Source organism: Crotalus tigris, unplaced genomic scaffold (genome assembly GCF_016545835.1).
Source record: "Crotalus tigris isolate CLP2741 ecotype Arizona unplaced genomic scaffold, ASM1654583v1 scf7180000017560.2302168, whole genome shotgun sequence".
NCBI classification, from domain to species: Eukaryota; Metazoa; Chordata; class Lepidosauria; order Squamata; family Viperidae; genus Crotalus; species Crotalus tigris.
The window spans coordinates 1,031,476-1,055,079 of NW_024096474.1; the positions used below are offsets into that span (position 1 = coordinate 1,031,476).

The following is a 23,604-nucleotide window of genomic DNA, read 5'->3' on the forward strand; positions in this document are numbered from 1 at the left end:
GAGTAGTAAACATTTAGAAAACATGAAGACCACAAAATTAAACAAGCACCCCTTCTCATTTGCCCCCTTTAATTACATGAGAATTCTCATTCATTGGCAAACGCAATGGCTGAAACCTCATAGTGAGTACTGCATTTGACATCTGTTCACTATTGCCTTTCTTCTGAAATTTTGCTTCAGTGAATTAATTTTCAGCTGTACTGATCTATTTTCACGAATCAACGGAATGACATTGAATGAGGGGAGGGGAGGGCTGAGGCAGCAAGCAGGACCTGGGTTGGTCAGCTGACTGGCAGAGAACGAGGGAGCCTCTGTATGGAGGATTACACCTAATTTTTCTGTCAAAAGTTTACTTCAGCAGAGACAAACACTGTGTCTGAAACAAGCAACACTGAGTTCATCTTTCCAATTTCCATTCATTTAGAAACTATTTTCTGTTTTCAGCCTTAACTGTTACATTCAGACAATCATTCAAGGCTCCCTTCTTTCACTTCTAGCTTTGGTACAAAGATTCGGGCTTGCAATGAAATAATGAGTTGTGGTGGTGCAGTGGTTAGAATGCAGTATTGCAGGCTAACTCTGCTCACTGCCTGGAGTTTGATACTGACAGGCTCAGGTTGACTCAGTCTTCCATCCTTCCAAGGTTGGTAAAATGAGGATCCAGATTGTTGGAGACAATATGCTGACTCTGTAAACTGCTTAGAGAGGGCTGTAAAGCATTATGAAGCAGTATATAAACCTAAAAGCTATTGCTAATTTCCCACTGCTAAATGTCACTACACATACATAATAGGAAATAAGTTAGGATTCTGATTGTATTTTTCTTTTAATCAATATTAAGCTAAATTTTCAGGTTTGGATGTTAATAGGAAGATCAGGTCAGAGAATGTTAGTGTATCTACAACTTCACAAATGAAATGAAATGAAGCCACTGTTTAATTTGTTTTGAAGGTTGTCCTAACCTTCTTTCATTTATAATTTAAATTAGATAACCTGTAACACATTGGGTTATTCTTCAGAGATATTTTCTTATCTAAATACTGCTGCTTGCCATTGTGTTTACAGATGCAGTTCAAGATGCTGGTTATCACCTTTTAAAGCCCTTCATGGCTTGAGGGACTGTTTTCTTCCAGTTGTTTCATCAGACAGGATGGACATGGTCCAGGTCCCATCAACCAAAAAATATTGGCTAGTGGAAACTAGGAGATGTGCCTTCTCTTCCATAGCTCCCGCCCTCTGGAATGGGTCTATGACATCTTGGCATTGCCATCTCAGTGCTGCCATCTTGTCATGGCCATGTCACCATGGCCACATCTTGGTGTTGCCATCTCTGTTCAGGACAAATCATCATGGGAAACTTGGTGCAGAACTTGACATGGCTCCCTATGGCATCTCTCATCATGACAGGCCATGTCTCTGGATCTGGGTCCAGCCTCCTGAGGGTGTGATTGGTCAGTTGGGTCAGAGTGCATCTACTCTGTATGGCTGTCTGTGGTGACACCATCACTGCCAGTGCATGAGAGGTGTATCCCTTCTGCCACCTGCCCACTGGGGAGGCCTTCTGCTTGGGCCATGTTTGTCTGTTCCTTTTCCCTTGTGGTCCCTCATGGGAGGGTGGCATTCCTGCCAATCTTGGAGTTGTGGATCTCTCCTTTGGCGTGCTGTGCTGGACCCTGATGCCTCCCAAGCAGAGAGAGGGGCAAGTGGAATAGTGACAGCTGTCTGGCAACTGTCACTGACTCCTACTTAGTGTCTGCCTTTCATGGGAAGGGGGTTGACCTCCCTTCTCTGAAGGCTTCCTTGCCTCGCTTTCCAGTGTCTCCCCCACACAAGACAGGTTAAGTGGGAGTCACTGACAATCACCAGATAGCGGTCACTGTCCCTGCTTGTCCCTCTCCCTGTCCAGGAGCTGTTAGGTTCCAGAGCAGCATGCCAAAGAAGTGGTTTGCAATACTGAGACTGGCATGGATGTCACCCTCTTGTGAGGCCCCACAGTGAAAAAGAACGGGCGGGACATGCCTCTTGCACATGGGTAGTCAAATGCTGAGATGGCACAGATTCCGTCCCAACTGCCATCTTCCATGAAAGAAGGTGCCATGAGGGGGTCATCGTGAGTTGTCCAGCGGTGAGTTTCCTGTGGCAATTTGTCCCGTACTAAGATGGCAGCACTAAGATGACCATGTTGAGCTGCCCGTGGCAACACGGTTGTGGCAAGGTGTCCCATTCTGCTCTGGAATATATTCCTTCCAGAGATTAGGATGGACCCAATCTGGTTGGTCTTTCAAAAGGCCTTGAGGTTCTGCTATGTGTCTGACCCAAGTGTGTGAAGGACCCTATTTCTTGGTTATGTTAATATCCATGGATTATAATATCTCCTGGCTGTTATTGTAATTTCCTTTTTATATTGTATTTTAACTGTTTTAATATCTTTTATGATTGTTCATTGCCCAGAGATGAATAAACAAATAAATAGAGAAACAGAATGACCATAGACAGGCAAAAAAGTTGTGGAGTGTGTGTGTTCTGACTTCCTGCTGGCTTCCCCATTAATGATACTTGTGGGAAGCTGGCAAGCATCAGAAATAATTCTTCCTCAGCTGACCTGCAGAACTGTCTGATACTTTACTGGGGAGGGAATAAAGGGAGTTGTGGACCACAACGAAAAGTGTACCCCCACTCTCCTTCCTCGCAAATCTCCAGGGGGAGGCATGCAGGGTTGGTGCGCAGTTCAGGAAGAGTGTGATGTATGCATAAAAAATGCCACATGGATTTGGGAGGGCATGTGAGGATGCAGTGCAGGTCAGGAAGGGTGTGCAAGGTGCACAAGAGATGTTGCACAGATTGAAAAGAGTATGTCAGGATGTGTGAGTGACTGGCACAGAGAGGTTGTGGAGGCTGTGTGGTGAGAAAGATTTATCCACTTGCAACCTTCCCTGTCTTCTTTCCCATTGCTGATGTTTCCAGCCAGGTTCCCATAAGCAAAGCTGGAAGAGTGATGGCAATCGTGATTGAGTTTACACTTTCTGCTGGCTTCCCCATTGACTTGTGGAAAGCTGTCAGGACACATTGGAAATAACCATCATGTGACTGTGTGATTGACCTCAGTGGCATGATAACTGGCACTGAAGAAATCACAACTTCCCCAAATTTCATTCCCATGGAACTAACACGTCCTGACATTCTGTATGTTAGCCCATTTAAAGTACTTGGTTCAGAAATTGTTGCCCTATGATACATCCAACTGAAGGTTACAAACAGAGAGACATGACACCTTTAGTAGTATATAGATTCATTGATAGATTTGTTGATTCTGAATACCATTTTAAGAGTTTGTGAGTGAGAAGGTATCTAAATTTGATAAATAAAATTTCATCCATTTTAAGTTGATAAAATTGGATGTGTTGGAAAAGAATAACTAATTCTTGATTATTATTCAGAACTGCTGCTGTTGTCTTTTATAATGCTAAAATTAAGAAAGAAATAGAACATCCAGGATGGCTTTATTTGTTACCAAACACATTTGACATCTAACATTTTCACTTGAGTTTCTTATTTATGAAGCATAAATGAAACACTCAATAATTAATGATAGGAACCAGCTTCTCCCTGCTTGCTGTGGAGCTGTAAGTATCCAGCAGCCTGCAGGAAGCTTGCCCTGTGGTTTTTGGCACATCAGGGGAGACAGCAATTTAGTTAATTTCCAACCAATCCATCATCTATTATCATTATTGGATCAAAGCAGATCCCACTGGCTCTTTGTCCGCATTTTTAAAAAGTATTTGTTTACTGAATGAATGTTGGCAATTTCTTGGAAGTACAGAAGACGTATGAGGGTAGACAATTTTCTTCCCAGAAATGAAAAGCAACATACACGTGTTCTAAAATTAAAGTGGTATATTGAATACATGATGCTATGAATGAATAGGATAGATCAATACAGGGAAGGAGGACAGTGTGGCCTATGTTAGTCTAGTGCAGTGGTTCTCAACCTTTTTAATGCCGCAACCCCCAACCGGTCGTAAGTCGAGGACTACCCAACTGGTCGTAAGTCAAGGACTTTCCCTGCCCGGGAGCGCCATGCATGCGTGGTGCCGCCCCCTGCGCCGGCCGTAGCTGGCAAGCGGCAGAGACGGCGCAGGCCGACCACTGGCTGGGCCACTAGCTGGCCCAGCCCAAGAGAGGTAAGGAACCCGCTGGGCCCCACATGCGCCAGCAACCCTCCCTGCGCCCGCCAGCCTCCCACCTCCCACCCTTGGCCATCTTTTACTTACATTTTTAGTAGTTGCTCAGCAGGGAGGAGTGGAAACTTCCAGACAGCTCGCCTTCGCTGCAGACAACTTGCAGCACCATTTGCAGAATGGGACTTTTGGCGGGCTCAGCAGGGCAGAGACAGCCTGGACAATTCCTATTGGCTTTTGAAAGCCAATAGAATTAGACTCTATTCAAGAGAGTCTATTCTATTGGCTTTCAAAAGCCAATAGAATAAAAGGGAGTAGCACAGCTAAGGAAAAGGGGGAAAAAATGACGGACTGCATTGTTTGGCGACCCCTGTGAAATGGTCATTCGACCCCAAATGGGGTCCCGACCCACAGGTTGAGAACCGCTGGTCTAGTGGCTAACTTGCCAAAAAACTCTTTCTGGAGTTGGGAGGATTGTATTACTTGAATGTAGGTACAAAGCTCTCTGTAGTCAGGAATTTTGCTTTGTCAGGCTTCTGAAACTCATAGAGCAGGAGTGTCAAACTGCTGGCCTGCGGGTCAGTTTCATCATATCGGATCTGCGCCCACCCCATTGCCGGCAATGGCAAACAAGCTCCGATATGTCACATGACGTCATGTGATGACGTGAGTTTGAATGCCTTTCATAGAGAGTTTTATGTACATTCAAATCATGTGAGTAGAAGCTTGCTGTAAATTGTCCCTGCTGAACACATGGAAATTAGAGAGAGGATGGGTTGGTGTGTACTAAACCACAAGTGTCTGCAGAGCAATTGACAAGTCACAAAATATGTGATGCATTGCAATTAGGAATGGATACTTATATGCTGAATATGATTTCTCAAATAGGTTGTTTTTCCATCTAAATGAGGCCAGCTGGTATCTCAGTCTTGTCTCTTGAGTTCTACTTATTAGCCTTTGCTCAATTTCATTGACCGCCCAATTTTTAAGATTACAGAATTGGGAAAACTTTCAATGAGTTCTTCTATGAAAGCATGGATGGACAAATTAAAGCAAAATTGTTGATGTCTCTCTGGTACTGTTAAGAGCATAGCAGTGATATACCAGTGCTTTAAATTACTTCAGGTAAACGATTTGTCCCTTAAATAAGTCAAAATTATCTGGTAGCTATTGTGGTTTAAAAATATAAAGATATGACACTAAATGGATATTTAAAAAAAACAAATAAATGACAAACCTTTTCAGTCCTCAAACAATATCAGGAATTTAGCATAAAGGAACAGGTAAAATGGTGGGTGAGTTTTTGTTTTTTTTAAAGTTTTCATTTTATAGTAGATATGATGGAATGAAATTAGCCACAAAAGGAAGCATTTCTTCCCCCTTCATCATGGCTCTCATCCCCACCATCATAGCTGTTATTAAGATTAGAAAAATATTTGAGCAGCTCCTAACAGCATTTACTGTATAATTATGTGCATTTTGGCCCTAAGATCAAATCAAACTTCACTTGGTCCAGCACATGTTGTAGTAGACAACAGTTAGTTTATTAGTGAGTTGTCAGTCTATCAATGCTTTACCCTTACATTACAGGGAAGGTGCATCACAAAAAACCAGCCAAGGTTGACTCAGCCTTCTATCCTTCCGAGGATGGTAAAATGAGGACTTAGATTGTTGGGGGCCATACACTGACATTTGTAAACGGTTCAGATAATGATGTAAAGCAGTGGCCCCCAACCTTTCTGGCTCCACGGAACTGCAGCAGCAGTGGCAGCAGTGGTGGGGAGGGGATGGCTTCGCATATGCATCCTAGCTCCTGCACATGTGCAAATGAAGCTTTGCACACTCCCTTGCTGCTTGTGCGATCCAGTTCCCAACGGGCTGCATGACTCAGGAGGTAGGAACCCCTGCTGTAAAGCACTATGGAGTGGTATATAAGTTTAAGTGCTATTGCTATTGCCACCTTTTTGGATACTTTTCAATAACCCAGTTATGCTGTTTTTTAAATAGTCAATTAAAAAAAATACATAGCAAGATACTTAATTTCTATGCTATCCCCTTCCTATTTTTTCTACTTTTCTTGCTGCTTTGAACATCGGTTTTGTTTTGTTTTTTTGCTTGCTCTAGTGCTGAAAATAAACTGAGCAAGGAGAAAAGTGCAGTTCAAAGCATGATTTCCTTTGTTGTTTCACAACAAGTAGCAGGGCTTCCTGCTGCACTTATTTGGAGAAATTTTTGGGGAAAAAATACATTGAAGAAATATAGAATTCTCCATTCTCCTGCCTCCTTTCTAAAGAAACCTTTGAAAATAATTGGCGACCAATCACATTAATTGCAGTGGAGAGAAGAGGTAATTAATCAGGCCAAAAGCAGCAGGAAGAACCTTGAAAAGAGAAAATAGTTTTAAAAAAAAGATTATATACACCTCTAGACTTTCTAGTTTTAAAAAATTGGATTTTCTGCATCAGGAACATATGGTATAATGATTGAGAAAACAAAATCTAAAAGCATAAAGATACTGGTAGCAATATTATCTGCATATTCTGTAAAGTTTGAGTAAAGAGAGCATGGATAGTGCACATTAAACAAAGCGTATGCAATACAATATTTTTGAACTCAAAAGAGCCATTTTGAACATTATACTCTGGAAACAAAATGTCTCTTGAGAATTTGTTTTGCCCAGGAATCAATTCAATCTGCAGTTGTTTCAAGTCGTGGGGGTTGGAAGATTATCTATTCTCTGAATCTTGCTCTTTTTAAAACAACAACAACATGGCAGTGGTTGCTGATCTGTTTGTTTGCCCATTAATCAGCATCCTTAAAGTATGTTTGTCAGGGAAATGATCTCTGCAAGTTGAGTCATGGCAACTGGACTTCTGTTTTTGTTGGTTTGTAATGTTTCACTGCTTATTCAAGTAGCTTCTTCAGCCTGTTTGAAGAAGCTAATTGGATAAGCAGTGAAATGTTTTGAACCAACAAGACAAGAAGTCCAGTTGCCAAAAGTCAACTTCTAGACAGTTCTACCTGGATGACTGAGATTCTTCATCAACGGGGAAATGATGAATTGTTGGAGCAATTCACTTTCCATAGGACAAAGCTTCTTGGCTGGATGTTCTCTGTCTGCTGCTGGAGGGAGACTGAGGGTTAGCACTCTCACTTAGATTTCCAGACTATTAGCCTTTGCCTGCTGCTGCCAGTATTCAGATACGGCTGATGGTGAGGAATGAATACTGTCCCTTAAGCACCAAGTTGCCTGTGCAACATGGAGCCAATCATTGGCTCACTGGAATGAATCATATCAGGATAAATCTCTAGTGCATGTCACCTAAGTCGTGGAAAAGATAATATAAGAAGGCTTGTGTGTTGTTTCACATTTATAGAAACCCATCTGGTTTGTTTACAGATCTCTCTATTAAACTTTGTAACTGCTGTGAGAATCAGTTATAATCCTCACATGCTCCCACCAACCTTCTCCCATGTTCTATTCACCTTCCCACATAGACAGTAATGATATTGGTGGGTCCCAGTTATCAATTTGACTGGAAGACAGATGGGCTAATGCTGAATTGAGCTCCATGGATGAGGTGGAGCAACAAGCAAACCACAGCTAAGATCTTAAAAGAGATATTTTACTTTTTCTAAAGCATACTGAAAGTGAGTTGGTAGCCATATAAATTCTATAAACAAACAAACAAACAAATAAGAGAAGACTGCTGCTTCAGGTCATTGCCTGACTTACAAGAAGGTAAGGTATCGCAGAAGATAAGATATTGCACCTGCTTGTGACTGGTGCTTAGTCTGAAGGTCTTGCTGGATTTTCAGTTTCTGCTCAAAAGGCAATAGTCCTTTTTTGTTGCCATCATACAGAACATTTGACAACATTTACTGATATAGCATGCTGCAGCTGTTAAAATGTTGGACTGGGGCTGTTTTCTTTTTTCCTTTTTTTTAAAAAATACGTCTTTTGGCAGAATTTCTGCAAGTTTCAGCCAACATGGACAAATCCTACCCCACCAAATGTTGCAGAAAATATTGGCATTGATACCATATTCCCACTATTCTCTAAGTCCAGAATATATGAAACATTTAAAGTTTTTATTCTAAAAGAATAAGGAATATTTAGGATGCTTTTAAAGATCAGTTCTGTCACAATGCTGACAATTTAAAATATTTTCCTTTGAATTTAAAACAAAATATATTTTCCATTTCATGAACCTCTATATTAATCCTCATTTGGAAATGTTACTTCTCTTTCAAACATACCTTAAATATCTGAAAAATTATGTATCCTTTCACTCTTTCAGCCTTGTTTTGAGTATACCTATTTGTGCATTGAATATAAATCCTATTCATGGGAATCCCTGCCATTTAAAAAAGAAATCAGAATTCACTTATAAATGAAAAGATTTGCTCATTAAGGTATGATGTCAATGCTACTAACATCGGATGTTCTTGCTTTGACAACAGATGGAAATGTAGCCATCTTTTCACTTTCACTTTTAGAGTTAGTTGGTGTTGGGAGAGGGATGTGGATAAGAGTCCAGTTAGCCATAACAATAATAACTCAGCCGTGGGAATCAAGGTTATTGTGCCCAGAATTGATAAAGATTTGGTGGGCTGGAGAGCTGGGGAGAAAGCCCACGCTTCAAGCTAATTGGGGAATGTGATTTATGATGGTTAATTGGAGGAGGGAATTTGCTTTGCTATTTTGTGCCCAGTGGAGGGAAATTCAGTTTTTGGCTTTAACTATGTAGTGCTGATACTTTGTTTCTCGAATAAAAGATTCTTTAAGGTAAACAATGCCTTGAAGTTCTTTTGAAGAATTTAATCTGTCAGAACCATGATATTAAGCCAAAAACTCCAATTTTTACCTAACTATCTTGGGGTCCCAAGCCCCAGTCACTGTCCCTAGAATTGAGAGATAGATTGACAAAGATTTGGGGAAAATCTCAGCATGCAGAAGGAAGGAATTCCTGAAACCAACACCCCGGCAGTGGCTGCTACGCTAGAGGGGGGAGCACAAGCCAGCGTGCTAGTGGAGAAGGAACTTTTTCAGGGCTCTCAGTTGGGGGCAAAGCCCAAGCCATGAGGACAGCTGATCTGGTCATCAGAATGCACCCTCCCCAGTAGAGACTCCAGACACCTTGAGACGACCTTGCCACAATCAAGTGCTTCAAAGGCGGATGAAGTTGAGCTACCAAGAGGAGCTTCTCGCACATCGTGTTCCCCAGATTGGTGGAGAACCACAAAATCGTCTACCACTGAGGACTTGGATGAGTGGAAGTTCCTGTCCGCAGCCCGTAGTCAATCAGTGGAGAAGTTGGTGGAAAGATTTGAGGAGCTAGAGATGAAAAGTGGAGAGCAACCTTCCTGTTCCCCATACGTGAGCGATCATGATGATCGGCGAGGCAGCCACCAACTCCTGCCAAGAGGAAGCCCCAGTCCCACCTGTGCAGATCAGGCAGCCTTCCCATCCTCGAAGCCACTGACCATGGCCTCCAGCCCTACGGGGAGAGACAGCTCCAGTCGCCACCCTTCCAAAAGCCCAGATCACCACCGCCAAGATAAGAGCCAGAGCTGTCACTGGGACAGCCAAACCCTGGATTGACGTGCTTACCAGCCACTGAGTCCAGGGCCCTTACAGCAATAGGGGATGTCACAACCTCCACAGGTGGGAAATCAGCAGTCACTGGCGGTGCAGCAGCCAAGCTGGGAGTGGCCGCAGCTCCCGAATGTGCAGCAGCAGATGGCCTTGCAACAAACAGGGGTGATACAGCTGCCGGGGGTCAGCAACTGGCCTCCAAATGTGCAGCAACCACTGAGGGGCCTGCAACCAATTGGGATCCAGCAACAACCACCTCCGGTGCCGTAGGGGGGTTGTAGCAACTGGGGGTACCACAACCCCCACAGGCCAGCAGCATTGGGGATAGCAGCAGCCCCTGCCCATGCAGCAATCGCTGGGAGGCCTGCAGCAACTGGGGGTGCCATTACAGCAGCCGTTAAGACTGGGGTGGGGGTCATACAGCAATTGGGGATGCCACAGCTGCCAGCAATGCAGCAACAGCCATGGGGGTGACAACAGCCGCTGAGCATGCAACAACCGCTGGGAGGCTTGCAGCAACTGGGGATGCGGCAGCCACCATGGGGGGGCAGCAACAGTTGGGGATGCAACATCCACAGTGGGGAGGCCAGCAACCACTGATGGTGCCACCTCTTAGAGCCATCTTTGATGGGGACCTGGAGAAGCTGATCTTTTCCCTCAACCAGGTGTGCTCTCACTTGAACCGCTGTGCCTATTTCTATCTGAGCCCAGCCGCTATGGTTGATGTGATTGCATCCAGCTTGGAAGGGGAAGCATCTGAGTGGCTGAACAATTTATATACGAGCAAGCACCCAAGTTGGAAGACCCCCATCTCTTCCTCCTAGGACTGAGAGTGAGGTTCAAGGACCCATCCATTGCCCTCCTAGTGGAAGTACAAGTCCACAAAATAAAACAAGCCGGCAGGCCTGCATTGGAATACGTATGAGAGTTTCACAAGATAGCTAGCCGAATAGAGAGGTGGTCTGAGCAATCCCTAGTCCATCACTTCAAGGAGGGACTAGACCAGGGCTTTTCAACACAGCCAAGCAAGACACCTGCCTGCCCGGCAGTGCTATTCCTCCTGTCTGAGGTTTCCATTGTTGTGAGCATTTCTGTTGAGGATTGGCAGCAGGGGTGGGGTGGTGGGTGTTTGGTTTTTATTCTCCCCATCTGCTGGGTGGTTGCAGCAGGTTTTGGTCACTTCACATGACTCCAAAAGACTGTGACCATCATAAATATGAATCAGTTGCCAAGCATCTGAATGTAAATCACAAGACCCTGGAGATGCTACAACATTCCAGCTGATCGGCATGTCTTCTGGGCTCAGCAGAAGCACCAGGATCAGTGCTGCTTTCCAGCTGATTGGTACTTCTTCAGGACTCAGCAGAAGCACCAGGATCAGCGCTGAGCTCCAGCTGGAGCATGGTGCTGATCCTAGTGCTTCCACTGAGCCCTGACAACCCCAAAGAAGCGCCAATCAGCTGGAAAGTGGCACTGATCCTAGCACTTCCGCTGAGTCCTGACAGCCCTGCAGCTCCAGCCATCTCTCGCTTAAGCTTGTGCGGTGCTGCCACTGATTCAGCTTATTCCCCTCCCCCACTACCACTTTTCTAGGATGGTTGCGTACCACCTGCCAGGTGCCAATGTACCACAGGTGGTACCCGTACCACTGGTTGAAAAGCCCTGGACTAGACGACCACCTCTCCCAGGCCTGTATCTACCGAGCAGTCCCTGATCAGCTGCAAGAATGGTACCAGGCAGCAGTAAGGTTAGACGTTCAGCTCGCTTGCTATAAGAAGCCACCCCCACAAGAAGCCAAGTCGAGGCCAAATCAACCCAAATGACAGCCACCCTCCCGAATGCCTCCAACCGCTGTGGCTACTGAAAATTCCAAGCCACCTGCTGGCCTGGAATCAACTGTTTCAGATGTAGACAACAGGGACATTGAGCAGCGAGTTGCCCAGTCCCTTACCCTCAGCAGCAGAATAGACCGGGACCATCAGCGAGAAAGAAACCTGCCCAGCAGCTGACGAAAGAGAAATCCAACTGCATCAATTCTAATGGCTGGGATTGAAATGGGACATGGAAAACTATGTCCGGAGTTGTGCTGTATATGCTACCATGAAAAGAATTCCGGGGAAACCCCCTGGGTTATTGTAACTGGTGGCAGACCCTTTCCAACCATGGGAAGAAATTGCTATGGGTTTTATAGTAGACCTACCTGAATGTAGGGGAAATATGGTTATCTGGACTGTGATAGATCTGTTCTCAAAGCTGGCTCACTTCATTGCCTGCAAAGGGCTCCCATCCACCAATGACTAACCAAAATGTTCCTGAAACACATCTACAGACTGCATGGCACACCTAAACGAATAATCTCTGACAGGGGAACGCAGTTCACAGCTAAGTTTTGGAGGAGTTTTCTTAAACTAATTGCCTCATCTCAAGGATTATCATCTGCTTATGCTTTTCACCTGTCTATCAATCGGGCGGCTGTATCTGTGAACTCAATGGTAGAGCAGTATTTCCGATGCTATGTAAATTATCAACAAATGAACTGGACTGACCTCCTTCCTTTTGCAGAGGTGGCTTACAATAACTCTGTTCACAGCAGCACCGCCTTCATGCCTTTTAAAGTGGCCACAGGAAAAGAGTTCAGCCCAATACCTGAATATCCCCAAGCGCCCTCCACTTCCCAGACTCTTGATCAGTGGGTGAGGGGGCAGGAGGAAGTTTGGAAAACCACGAAAATTACTTTGGAAAAGGCTTCTGAGACATAGAAAAACAGGCAGATAAAAAAGGGCTACCCAAAGAACATTCCAAGTTGGAGAAAAGGTTTATCTGTCAACTAAATATTTACAGCTTAAGTTGTCTAGTAAGAAGTTAGGACCAAAGTTTTTAGGACCCTTCCCCATTGTAAAGGTCATTAACCTGGTCACAGTGGAATTAAAACTTCCTAGGCTCTTAGGAAAAGTTCACCCTGTTTTCCATTGTAGCCTGTAGCCTTCCTTTTCAGGGTTCCACCTTAAGACTTCCATTTAAGAAGGCACCAGGACCCTCATGGTGGCAGGACAGACTCATTATGAAGTAAAGCATATTCTTGATTCTAGAATTTTTAGGGGGAAATTGTAGTACTTAGTACAATGGAAGGGATATCCATTGTCTGAGGCCACCTGGGTGAAATCTAGTGATGTAAAAGCTTTACAGACTCATAAATAGGTTCTATAAGAAATACCCTAATAAACCAAGAGGCAACCCCTAATCTGTGATTTTGTTTGCATTACAGGATTTGTCCTTTTTGTAAGGGGGCCCAGATGTCAACGCTGCTAACATCAGATGTTCTTGCTTTGACAACAGATGGAAATGTAGCCATCTTTTCTAATAATAACTCAGCCGTGGGAATCAAGGTTATTGTGCCCAGAGTTGATAAAGATTTGGTGGGCTGGAGAACTGAGGAGAAAGCCCGTGCTTCAAGCTACTTGGGGAATGTGATTTATGACAGTTAATTGGAGGAGGGAATTGTGCTTTGCTACTTTGTGCCCAGGGGAGGGGAATTCAGTTTGGGGCTTTAACTATGTAGTGCCAATACTTTGTTTCTTGAATAAAAGATTCTTGAAAGTAAACAATGCCTCAAAGTTCTTTTGAAGAGTTTCATCTATCAGAACCATGACATATATTTTGCTAGGCCCCAGAGCAAAGGTTGAGCAACTTAATCCATTGTAAGAGTGCTGCTTTGTTTAGGCAAAGATTGTACAAAACAGAGTATACTGCCTGCCCCTTCCTGTTTGGAGGCTATACATTTTTTTCAGTGTAGGAGATAGAAGCTAAAACATGGGAGGGCTGTTATCACCCTGTCCTGCTTGGGAGGCTGGTTTTCAAAAGCATCAGGAGGATTGCTCTTGGGGGAGTGATGGAATAGATGGCCATTAGTCTGACCAGCAGAAGGAGGAGATGTCCAAGGGCATTTTAATAAGAACAAGAACAACATATCCATCCTTTCCCCTAGCTACAATTCAAAGTCAGGTGTCCTATTGATTTCATTTGAAGTCCTATTGATTTCAACTGAAGTTATTCAGGAATGTGGTAGGTCTTCCATCACAGCTATTTCCAGACAAATAAACTTTTCATGTTATCTATCAAAAGGCCAAGGTTTTTTTTTTTAAAAAAAGATTTTCTATGGTAAGACAAGAAAGGAATGTGGAAAACATAAGAGGGCTGCAAAGGAAGAAGATACTACCTGGACCCTTGGTGAAGTTCTGTGAATGAAAAGAGTAACTGCCCAATAAAGGCACAATCTGGAATCTTCCTTTAAATGCCCCCCCCAAACTTGTCTGAGGTGTACCTGTGTACATTTTGCCCCACCTGCACCCTTATTTTCCCAGAGCGTTTCTTAAGCTGCTGATGGTCTAACAAAAGCAATGGATTGAGCGGTGGGCTCTGTACACTGGGGGTCTGGCACAATGGAGAGGGGCTTAGATCATCCAGTTCATAAATATTTAGATGACACCATAATTGACTACAATAAGAAGAATCTCTGCCAAAAATATTAATTTCAACAGATAAATGGAGGTTAATTTTCATTAAAAAATCTATTTAAGGCAGCAACATATAAAAACTATTGAAAATACTGCATTTGTGTAGGAAAAGAAGCAGAGATAGACTAAATAAATTTTAAAATCTTTCCAGTAGGGTAAATTCTTCTCCTTGATTTAAGAAGGCATTAAGGAAAATCTATTTCATGTTCTTAGCCTCATCTGTGCTTCAAAAACTATATTTGGAGAAAAACTGGAAAGAGGTGAGAAACAGTGGTACCACTTTCTGCTTAAGGGTGCACAGAAGAAAACCTATTTTACTAAAGAGACCAAGGTGAAGGAGAAAAACAGGAGCCTTTGGCAGAGCCAAGGACTTGGAGTTTACAAATAAACTAACTGATTGAAGATTCTTTTTATGAGAAACTTTGTTACAGGGAGATATTTTTTCAATTTTTGAATAAGCTGTGGTAAGTTCATGAAGATTTTGAGGCACAAAAGAGCCAATATAGATTGAACACAATACAGGAAGAACATCTTAAGATAGTCATTCCTATTTAAAATACTGTGCTACAGTATTTTTTGATTTTTACTTCCTTCTGGGGCTTTTATTGTGTGGCTTTGGGAGAGTTGTGTAATAGCAGTTTATTTTAAAATATAAAAAGTGTGGAGGTTGACTAGCATTCAAATGCTGTGCTAATCTTTAAAGTGGCATTATTTTGCAAAGGCAATAAGAATACCAATGGGCTTTCATTCACAATCTGAGGCCATTACAATAACAACAGTGTTCAGATATTAGTGGTTGATCTGTTGGATAAGACTTGAAAGGCCTGACTGAAGTCCTAATCTCAGCTCTCTGGGTGCTTTTGTCCCAGTCATTCTCTTTGTCTTCTCTGATTCTTACCCTTGGCATATAATCAGATGAAGAAATGCGATATATACTTCCTTATGTTCCTAGAAGAAAAGTAGAATATAAATCTAATGATTTAATCAAGTGAAATACTAATCTTCTACAATGAAGGAATTAAACTGCAATGACACATGCATGTTTGCACTTAAAAGGAATTATGAGGTTTTTCCACTGGAGTCTCTGAAAAAAAAAAAAGTCTTTGCAACTAGTCCAAAGGCTTACCAGTAAGGGTGGCTTTGGATATGGCACCTGCATTGCGTGGCACCAAAACTTCGTGATACTGCTCACCAGCCAGGGTGCTATATACCAATTTGAAGTTTTCCACTTCTGCCTCACTGTTGTCCCACTCAAGGCCTAGGCTGTCTGATGTCCGAGAGAGTACGCGTAAATTCTTCGGAGCATCAATTTCTGCATTGGAAAAAGAAAGCAAACAATACAAATTCCTTTATAATCGCACCAAGTATATCTCATATTAGTAAGATATGTTTGAAAAAGCATTTCAAAAGCAATGCAAGTAGGCAGGTTATTTAGATTTCATGCTATTACTCTACGCAGAGAGAATTTGAACCATAAAACCAAAGAAATTTGTAATTATAAAGTATTAATAATGATAACAATAAGAACTATGTAATTGTGTGACACTTTAAAGCACGCAAAACATTTCAGGATCTTATCTAATTAGAATTTGTAGAACATTGGTTCAGCCAGTCACCTAATTTATGTGCAGATACAGATATATGTTTCAGTTCATGTCAAATCTGCTACATTTAAAATGAAGCCAAATATGGAAAATTGAAGGAGTCAGAGTTAAAAATGAAATCAGTTTGGTTCAAATTAAAGCCTAGTTTAATTGTATGAAATCAAGGACTCTGTTATTAGAATTGAGTCTGTACAGTCTTAGGCAACAATAAATCTGAGCTTTTAAATTTAGAAATTGAATCTGAATGTGGCTAGGTGAGCAGCATTTTTATCTCACTGAGTTTTGTTCTTTCTTTTAAATTTAAAAGGAACAAAATGCTATATATGTAGCTGCACTAAGCTGAATCTTCCGCTTAGCTTCTTTGGCCCAGGATTATCTGCTGAGACAGAAAGTGGCTCCCACTTCTGCATTTTGACATTTCAAAAAGAAATACTATTATTTGGCACAGAGGTATGTCCTTCTACCTCACATGCATACACGAGGGACCTGAAACAACAACATTTCACATTTAAATATGCATCTGGTTGAAAAGAACAATGGTTCTTAAACCGTTTGATCCAATTACCCTTTTCCTGGCCTCAAATAATGTCATTAGCCTGCCTCCCTTATGTACACAAAACACAGACTGTGGTTTTACATATGCATCTTAGCAGTGACAGTCCCAAATTGGATTGGTGACTCACAAACAAGCAGTTACAAATGCCCCAGTTATCACCTAACTATCGGCAGAAAATCAAAATATAAATTGCATACATAAATATTTCTGTTGGTTTGGGTTCCTTTTCATTTATGTATATTTTCATTGTGGAACTGACAAGTGTTCCTAATACCTCAATAAATGATATGCAGGGTCAGTATCACAACTGTATAATTTTAAGCCCAATCTGAATTGCAAATAGCAGAAAGAAGAGAAACAAAAGCAGGAATAAAAGGTCAGGAGGCTTTAAAGATGCACAGAAAACAGTGGTTGAATTAAAAATTACAGGTGCAATTCTACATCCAGGAACCTAGGGAAAAAAATCCTGTGTGAGATTTACACCTAAGATGATATGGATAGGAGTATGATGTGGTATTTTGTTTTATTAAAAGTTGCAGAAGTTAAACTTTGAGTTCAATGAGGTTTTAGTTCTGCTAACTTGTCTTAATCCATGCCAAAAGAACAGTCTTCAGTAATTTTAAGAAAAGTGAGTTAAGATGTGGCGGTCTTCTTGTTAAAGTTGGAATGGTATGAGTTTCCTGTTGATCAGTTACATAATCAGGGATTTGCAATTACAAGGAATTTCAATGCATCTCAGTATTTTTTTTTAGTCCCACAAACTTCTTTTGTTTCCTTGCACGCAACAGCGGAGAAAAGCAACAGAGAAATATCATGGAGAAATGCAATGGAGCTGGAAATCAGGTTAGTGAAGAAATGCTTGGGGGAAGCTAGAGCATCTGGGCAGTGGTGGGCCAAGTTCTCCAGCTCCACGGAGGCAGAGAAATGCAATGGAGCTGGAAAGCAGAAGGCAAGGCAACCCTCCCAAGCGTGCCAGGTGCTGAGATGGGCCCGTCTCTCTCCAGCAGCAGCCCAGGCCCGCTGGAGGGAAGATCTACTGAAATGTGATGGCATTCCGTGTCTAGTGGGAATGGGGCAGCTGGCATGGGCACTGCAGGCAGGACATCTGCTTGCTTCAACACCCTCCCCTATCCTCTGGGGCTCCGCCTGCCACTTTGGTAGCTGGGTGGGCAGAGCTGCAAAGGGGTTGAGCTGGCCAAAAGCCCAGCCCAGTGATGATGCAGAGCTGCAGGCCTCCACAGCTGCCACCATTGAAACAGTGAAAGGGGACCAGGCAGCGTGAGGTGGCGCTACAGGACCGAAGTGGCAGGTGGTGAAGGAGGAGGTGGTGGCCGCTGCCAGGCAGGTGATTTGTGGGATGGGGCATGAGTGGTGGGGCCTGAAGGAAACCCCTTCAGTGGCAGACGTGGTTGATGCGCAGCGGCAGCAGAGGCGTTTTGCTTTCACTCCCCCTGCCTCCGAATCAGTGGAGGGGATGGGTAAGGGGCCTCCCCTGCCCATCCTCCATAGCATGGCAGTCTGGCTTGGAAGGGGAGTGAAAGGGAAGAGGCGGGCAGGTGGGCAGGATCTTAACTAAGGCTTATTTTGGGGGTACGGCTTATATTAGGCCCACCCCCCAAAATCAAGCTAGGGCTTATTTTCGGGGTAGGTCTTATTTTTGAGGAATCATGGTACCTTCAGTCTGTGGTGAGAAAAACATTCCCTCAAGGTACAAAATGTTTCAAAAATAGCAACTACTTACCACTTTGTAGTTCCTGGCTTGTCCCACCTCCCAAATCATAGAATCCAGTCATAGCAGCACACTGCCATGAACTGATAAAGAGTCAAAATGCAAAAATACTGGAATGTCAGGTTAGAAGTTAAAAGGCAACAGAGTTTTGCTATGCACACAACCATGTGGAAATACTAGCCTTTTTTTAAAAAAAAATGAAAGAAGAGAAAAAGATTTGCATTTAGAGGGGACGGACAAGACAATCAATTGCTAGCTAATATACAAGCTCTGATTATTTGACAGCTCTTTATGCACTGTTACTAACCAGGAAGGGCAAGTGCTCATTGACCAGCAGTTCTCTGTGAACTTTGACTTGAAAACATATTGTATGCTTAAAACATCCTAATATCCAAATAAATCTAAAAATAGTCATGGATCAAAAAAAGCTTGGCTGAATCTCAGATGTATTTTAAATTGCATTCAGTGTAGTTTGGAGATGGAAAAAGTGGTCTGGAAGAGTTCAAGCTATCTTTGAAAGAAATTATTCACAGCCATCCTTGTGGAAGAATAATTGACCTGAATGTATCATTTTGTGCTATCCTTCCCTAACATTCTGAGGGTTGCCATGCCACATTTTGGGTACTGAAAATGAAATAAGAACATTTTGCACTGTGTGAAGCAAGAGTGGCAAACACATCATGCAATAGTTTTGCCACTTTATTTATTGTTTTGATTATGACATCTCACCAAAGAAAGTCTAAGAATGAAAACCTCAGCAAATCGATAGATACATATCCCCCTTTCTCTTAAGTCCAGTCAGCACAATATTATCATAGAGATAATACAAATCTCTAGTATCCATCTGAAATCTTTATGAAAGGCAATATCTAAGCCATAAAACAGTTCCAAACTCTGCTTTCCTCCTTTATGGAGTTGTAAATTAAACTTGCTAGCTGACTATAGTGTTGACTAAAATAAAACCCTGTTCTAAGTTCTTGAATATGATACTAGAATGTACAATACATTTATTACTAGGTTGGACAGAGATCCTAGTGTAATGCTTCTCCTTCAACCCAATACTCTATCCTCTCTCCCTATGCTTGCTTTGTGAGCTAGGTTCTTTTGGAATTAATTATTTTTAATTTTGCATTATTTTTCTAACTGAAAAGGTTGACAGGATGGCATTTCTCTGCTGCTATGATAAAAGTGGGAGGACCAAAAAGAGGCTATTCAGTAAGTGCCAAAGTACTTAGCATGCCTATAGAATAATGATGCCACATGCCTGCGAGCAGAGCCTACTTTTGCTTACAGTTTCTCATTGGTTCTTTTTAGAACCATTAATTGATGCAGACCCCAAACTGAGCAAACTGTGCTCGCTTTGCTGGTAAGAGCAAAGGTTCAATTAGATTCCCATAGAAGAAACAGAAGGCTGCAGATGAGTTGGTAAAGGAAGTAGTCTTAAAATATTCAGTGAAGACCTCTCGAAAAAAGAAAGTTAGAAATAGGGTTGAAAGCTGGCAGATAATGTAGATTTAGACAATATGTTCAGATGGATGGTTGATTTCAATAGGGAAATAGGCTAGTGATCCTTATAGGGATCAGGCAATATTTTCACTGATCAAAGCTCATTAGTTTTTTCAGGAAGTGGAAGAGGAGGAGGAGGAAGAAGAAGAAGAAGAAGAAGAAGAAGAAGAAGAAGAAGAAGAAGAAGAAGAAGAAGAAGAAGAAGAAGAAGAAGAAGAAGAAGAAGAAGAAGAAGAAGAAAAAAGAGGAAACCTATTGCAGAGGACCCTTACTGGGACTGAAGTATGACAAAAGAAAGGAGCTCTAAAGTTTTAATTATCAGATGATCATCAGTTGGACCAAAGCCAATTGCTACTAATATTGTAAGTTCTTTCTGAACCTAGAATTAAGAGTAGGTAGGGATAGAATTGAAATTAACAAATATTAAGCTTGTACCATTACTTGTACATATATACAGGTTTAAAGTTAAGTAGAGATGAAAGTTGGAATTCAGAAAAAATACTCTCACACTTGCAAATGTAATTGCAAAGCAAGTAATTTAAGTAAGTTATTAAATTAAGTAAGTAATTTCAAGCAAAAAAGCAGACTGCTTTTGCTTATCAGTAATTGGAATAAAAGGGAAGGAAATCTGGAATACTGTTTCACACTGCCTCTTTAAGACAAAAGCTTTGGAACCTTAGACATGTCCTTTGACAGCCTACCTTCATAAGGACATGTGTTTATTATTTTAATCTACTTATTTCAATAGATGGATCTCAAGTAGAGATTGATTTTGATAAGCCTGAAATATTTTTTTTTATTAAAAAGTTTTATAAAAATTACAATATAACCCACCCAAAACCTGAGAGATTTTTTTAGGTAGAAATGCCAGCACTTGACCCCAGATCCTTCTAAATGCAAAAATATAACTCTAACACTAAGAGTATGATTCTTTCTCTACTATACTGAGGAAGAAAGCATAGGGCCAGTGTAGCAGCAATGAAATGTTCAACTAATACTGGGTCTTACCTGTTACAAAGTGAGTGATTGCAGCATCGCTCTCATTTGCACCACGGATAGCTGAGATAGAAACTTCGTATGGGGAACCAGGTCGTAAAGCTTGCATGGAATACTGCCTCAGTGGAGGCTGCAACCGGAAAGTGGTCTTTCCTCCTTCCTCATTCTCTAGGCCATATTTCAGTAGAATATAGTCTACTTTAGCCCGGGGTGGAGACCATTCAACGAAGGCCACAGTGTCAGAAACATCACGAACCAAAATCTGAGTTGGCCCATCAATTACTGGAGACATTAAGTCCATGAACAAATAGAAAAGAAGGAATTAATTTCTTTGATCAAAGGAAAACAATCTACATTTAGGGCTTATAAACATTTTGCATGAAACAGAAAAAATGCATTTATAATTTGTGGTTTTGATGATTAGAAAAAAGAAATAACAGAAAACATATTACCAATAGTTTTTTTTTGGTAATGATACTTATACTTATTCCAAAGGAAATCGAAGTTTCTTCTATTTTTTTCTTTTTATCCTTTCTTCACTTTTGCTTTTTGTTTTCTTTCTTTCCTACTTCTGTTCTTTATTAATCTCTCTCTGTGTGTGTGTATGGGTGTGTGTGTGTGTGTGTGTGTATAAATTGTCCTTAATTATGCTAAAATACAAATCCTGGGTATACTCATATTCAAAAAGATAATCGAACACCAGGATAAATTGCAAACAAAACTGTTTAAATACACTTAGCTTTTTCAGCTAATTGCCAACATTGTCAGAGTAAAATGCCAGTGTTTACTCTCCTTTTCTGTCTGGTTCATGTCCGAGTGCCTGTTGCTGGGGGTTGGTTCCCTAACGCCTCCTGGGGTGGCCATATGGCAACAGGCACTCGGACATGAACCAGGCAGAAAAGGAGAGTAACCATAAGGGAGGAAATGATCCCTGAGTTTAAGAACATGGACAGATGCGGGACAGCTAGAAACAATATGGCCAATTGGGGCGGTCAGACCAGTAACTTGAGCAGAGCGCAAAATGGCCGGCTTTATGAGCAAGCTCCCAAAACACCGGCATTTTACTCTGACAACGTTGGCAGTTAGCTGACAAAAGCTAAGTGTATTAAAACAGTTTTGTTTGTATTTTATTCTGGTATTCGATTATCTTCTTGAATGTGTTTGTGTGTGTGTGAGTGTGTGTATAATAGAAAAGAAATTACAATTGAAAAAAGGGGTTAAGGTTTGAGTATTAGAAGAAGCAATCTATATTCATTGACAAGTTACTTCTTATTCCCAGAAGAATCTCACACAGAATAAAAAGAAAAATAAGGAGCAGTGACAACTTTGCACATTTTTACTTTTGTGTTTAAATGGTTCAGAGAATGTATATTGAGATAATTTATTCAAAATCTTGACATAACTTTGTGAGAACAGAAAACTGCCTTTAAAGTAAGCAGGAAAATAGATTTGATTGATGCTAACTGACATATCCTTACCTGAAGAAAGTCTGCATATATTCACTGTAGTGTTTCACAATGCATAAATGCAGAAGTAATATATTCTTGAGAACTATGGATTCTTATTAGCCAAGGAACATTCTTGAAAACTAAGGACTTTTAGGTGTGGTTGGCAATCCTAAAGTGTTTATATGAAACAGAAGGGAAAAAAGTGGTCAAAGGTGCCAAGAAAGATTAAAACCAGGAAGGTAAAGACATGGAAGTTAAGAAACTCTGTGTAAAATTGTTACAGTCCTCTAATAGTAACAAAGTTTTTTAAACTTTGTGTAGATTGAGGTTGAGGCAAATGGCACCAACTATTTGTTAGATGTATCCATTAGAACTGTACTTAGAATTTCACATACAGACAAAGAGGACAACTTATATATAGAAAGAACCAGTTTGGTCTAGTGGTTAAGGCCCCAGGCCAGAAAGCAGGAGACCATGAATTCAAATCTCGCCTTAACCATGATAGACAGCTGGTTGACTTTGAGCCAGTCATTCTCTCTCAACACAACTTATCTCATAGGTTTGTTGTTATGGGGAAAATAGGAGGAGGAAGAATGTATTGGATATGTTCAACACCTTGGGTTGTTTGTAACAACAATAATAAAAGCGGGATACAAATAAATAAATAAATATAAATAACTTAGATTCATTCCACTGTTTTTATTTCTCTCTAATCATTTTCCACTGAGGATATAGAGACATAGTAGAATTAGTCATACCACTGTATGAACCACTGGTTTCAGATTAGAATCTTTTCAATCTGGAGATACAATTTGAAAAGCAACTCATGTAGAGAAGGTGTGAATTTCATTTATGGTTGTAATCCTTATTAACACTAACACTAAAGACACTGAGATGTCAATGTGAGGCATTCCTCTAAAAAAAAATTAGAATCCCCTCCCCCCTGATTCTTTTTTTCACTCCAGTTGTACAGTATCCCTGGAAGGTCCTGTCAACTCCTGTTGCTGGTCTTGTCTTGACACCAAGTATATTTTAAGTTTCTTTATACTTATTCAAACTGTAAAACATAAGTTAGGGTGAAAACCCAAAGGAAAATAAAGAGAATCAGACCAATGATTACTGTAGCAGCTCTTCTATCATCACAGCAAGGGATGCTTTTGCTTATGGACCATTAGGCAGAAAAGTCTCTTAAACCATAAGTCTCTTAAATTGCTTCACGTGGCCTATAGATGTCATTGGTAAGCTACATCCCGTAAGCAGTTCTCAAACACTGCTACATCTGTAAACGGAAAAAAAGGTTTGTGTGCAATAAATGTCTGTATGTGTACTTGCTGAAATGATGAAAGGATAACTTAGGTCATCATCAGGAGTGCAAATTAATATTTAGCACATTCTCTTTTCTTTAAATGAAAGATCTCCTTGTGCTGTGCAATAGTTGGTATACATATTTTTGCCTGGATCTAAAGTTCATTAA

General features: G+C 41.4%; 1 protein-coding gene across 3 annotated transcripts in view; it reads right to left on the reverse strand.

Annotated features, from left to right (window-relative positions):
• TNR (tenascin R) overlaps window positions 1-23,604 on the reverse strand; it is a 578,617-nt gene that overhangs the window by 47,974 nt on the left and 507,039 nt on the right. For all 3 annotated transcript variants that reach the window (XM_039348585.1, XM_039348594.1, XM_039348604.1), the window contains 2 exons: window positions 20,695-20,964; window positions 15,418-15,603 (listed from right to left, as the gene is read on the reverse strand). In XM_039348585.1, the coding sequence (XP_039204519.1) occupies window positions 15,418-15,603; window positions 20,695-20,964 (456 nt within the window). The remainder of the gene's footprint in view (window positions 1-15,417; window positions 15,604-20,694; window positions 20,965-23,604) is intronic.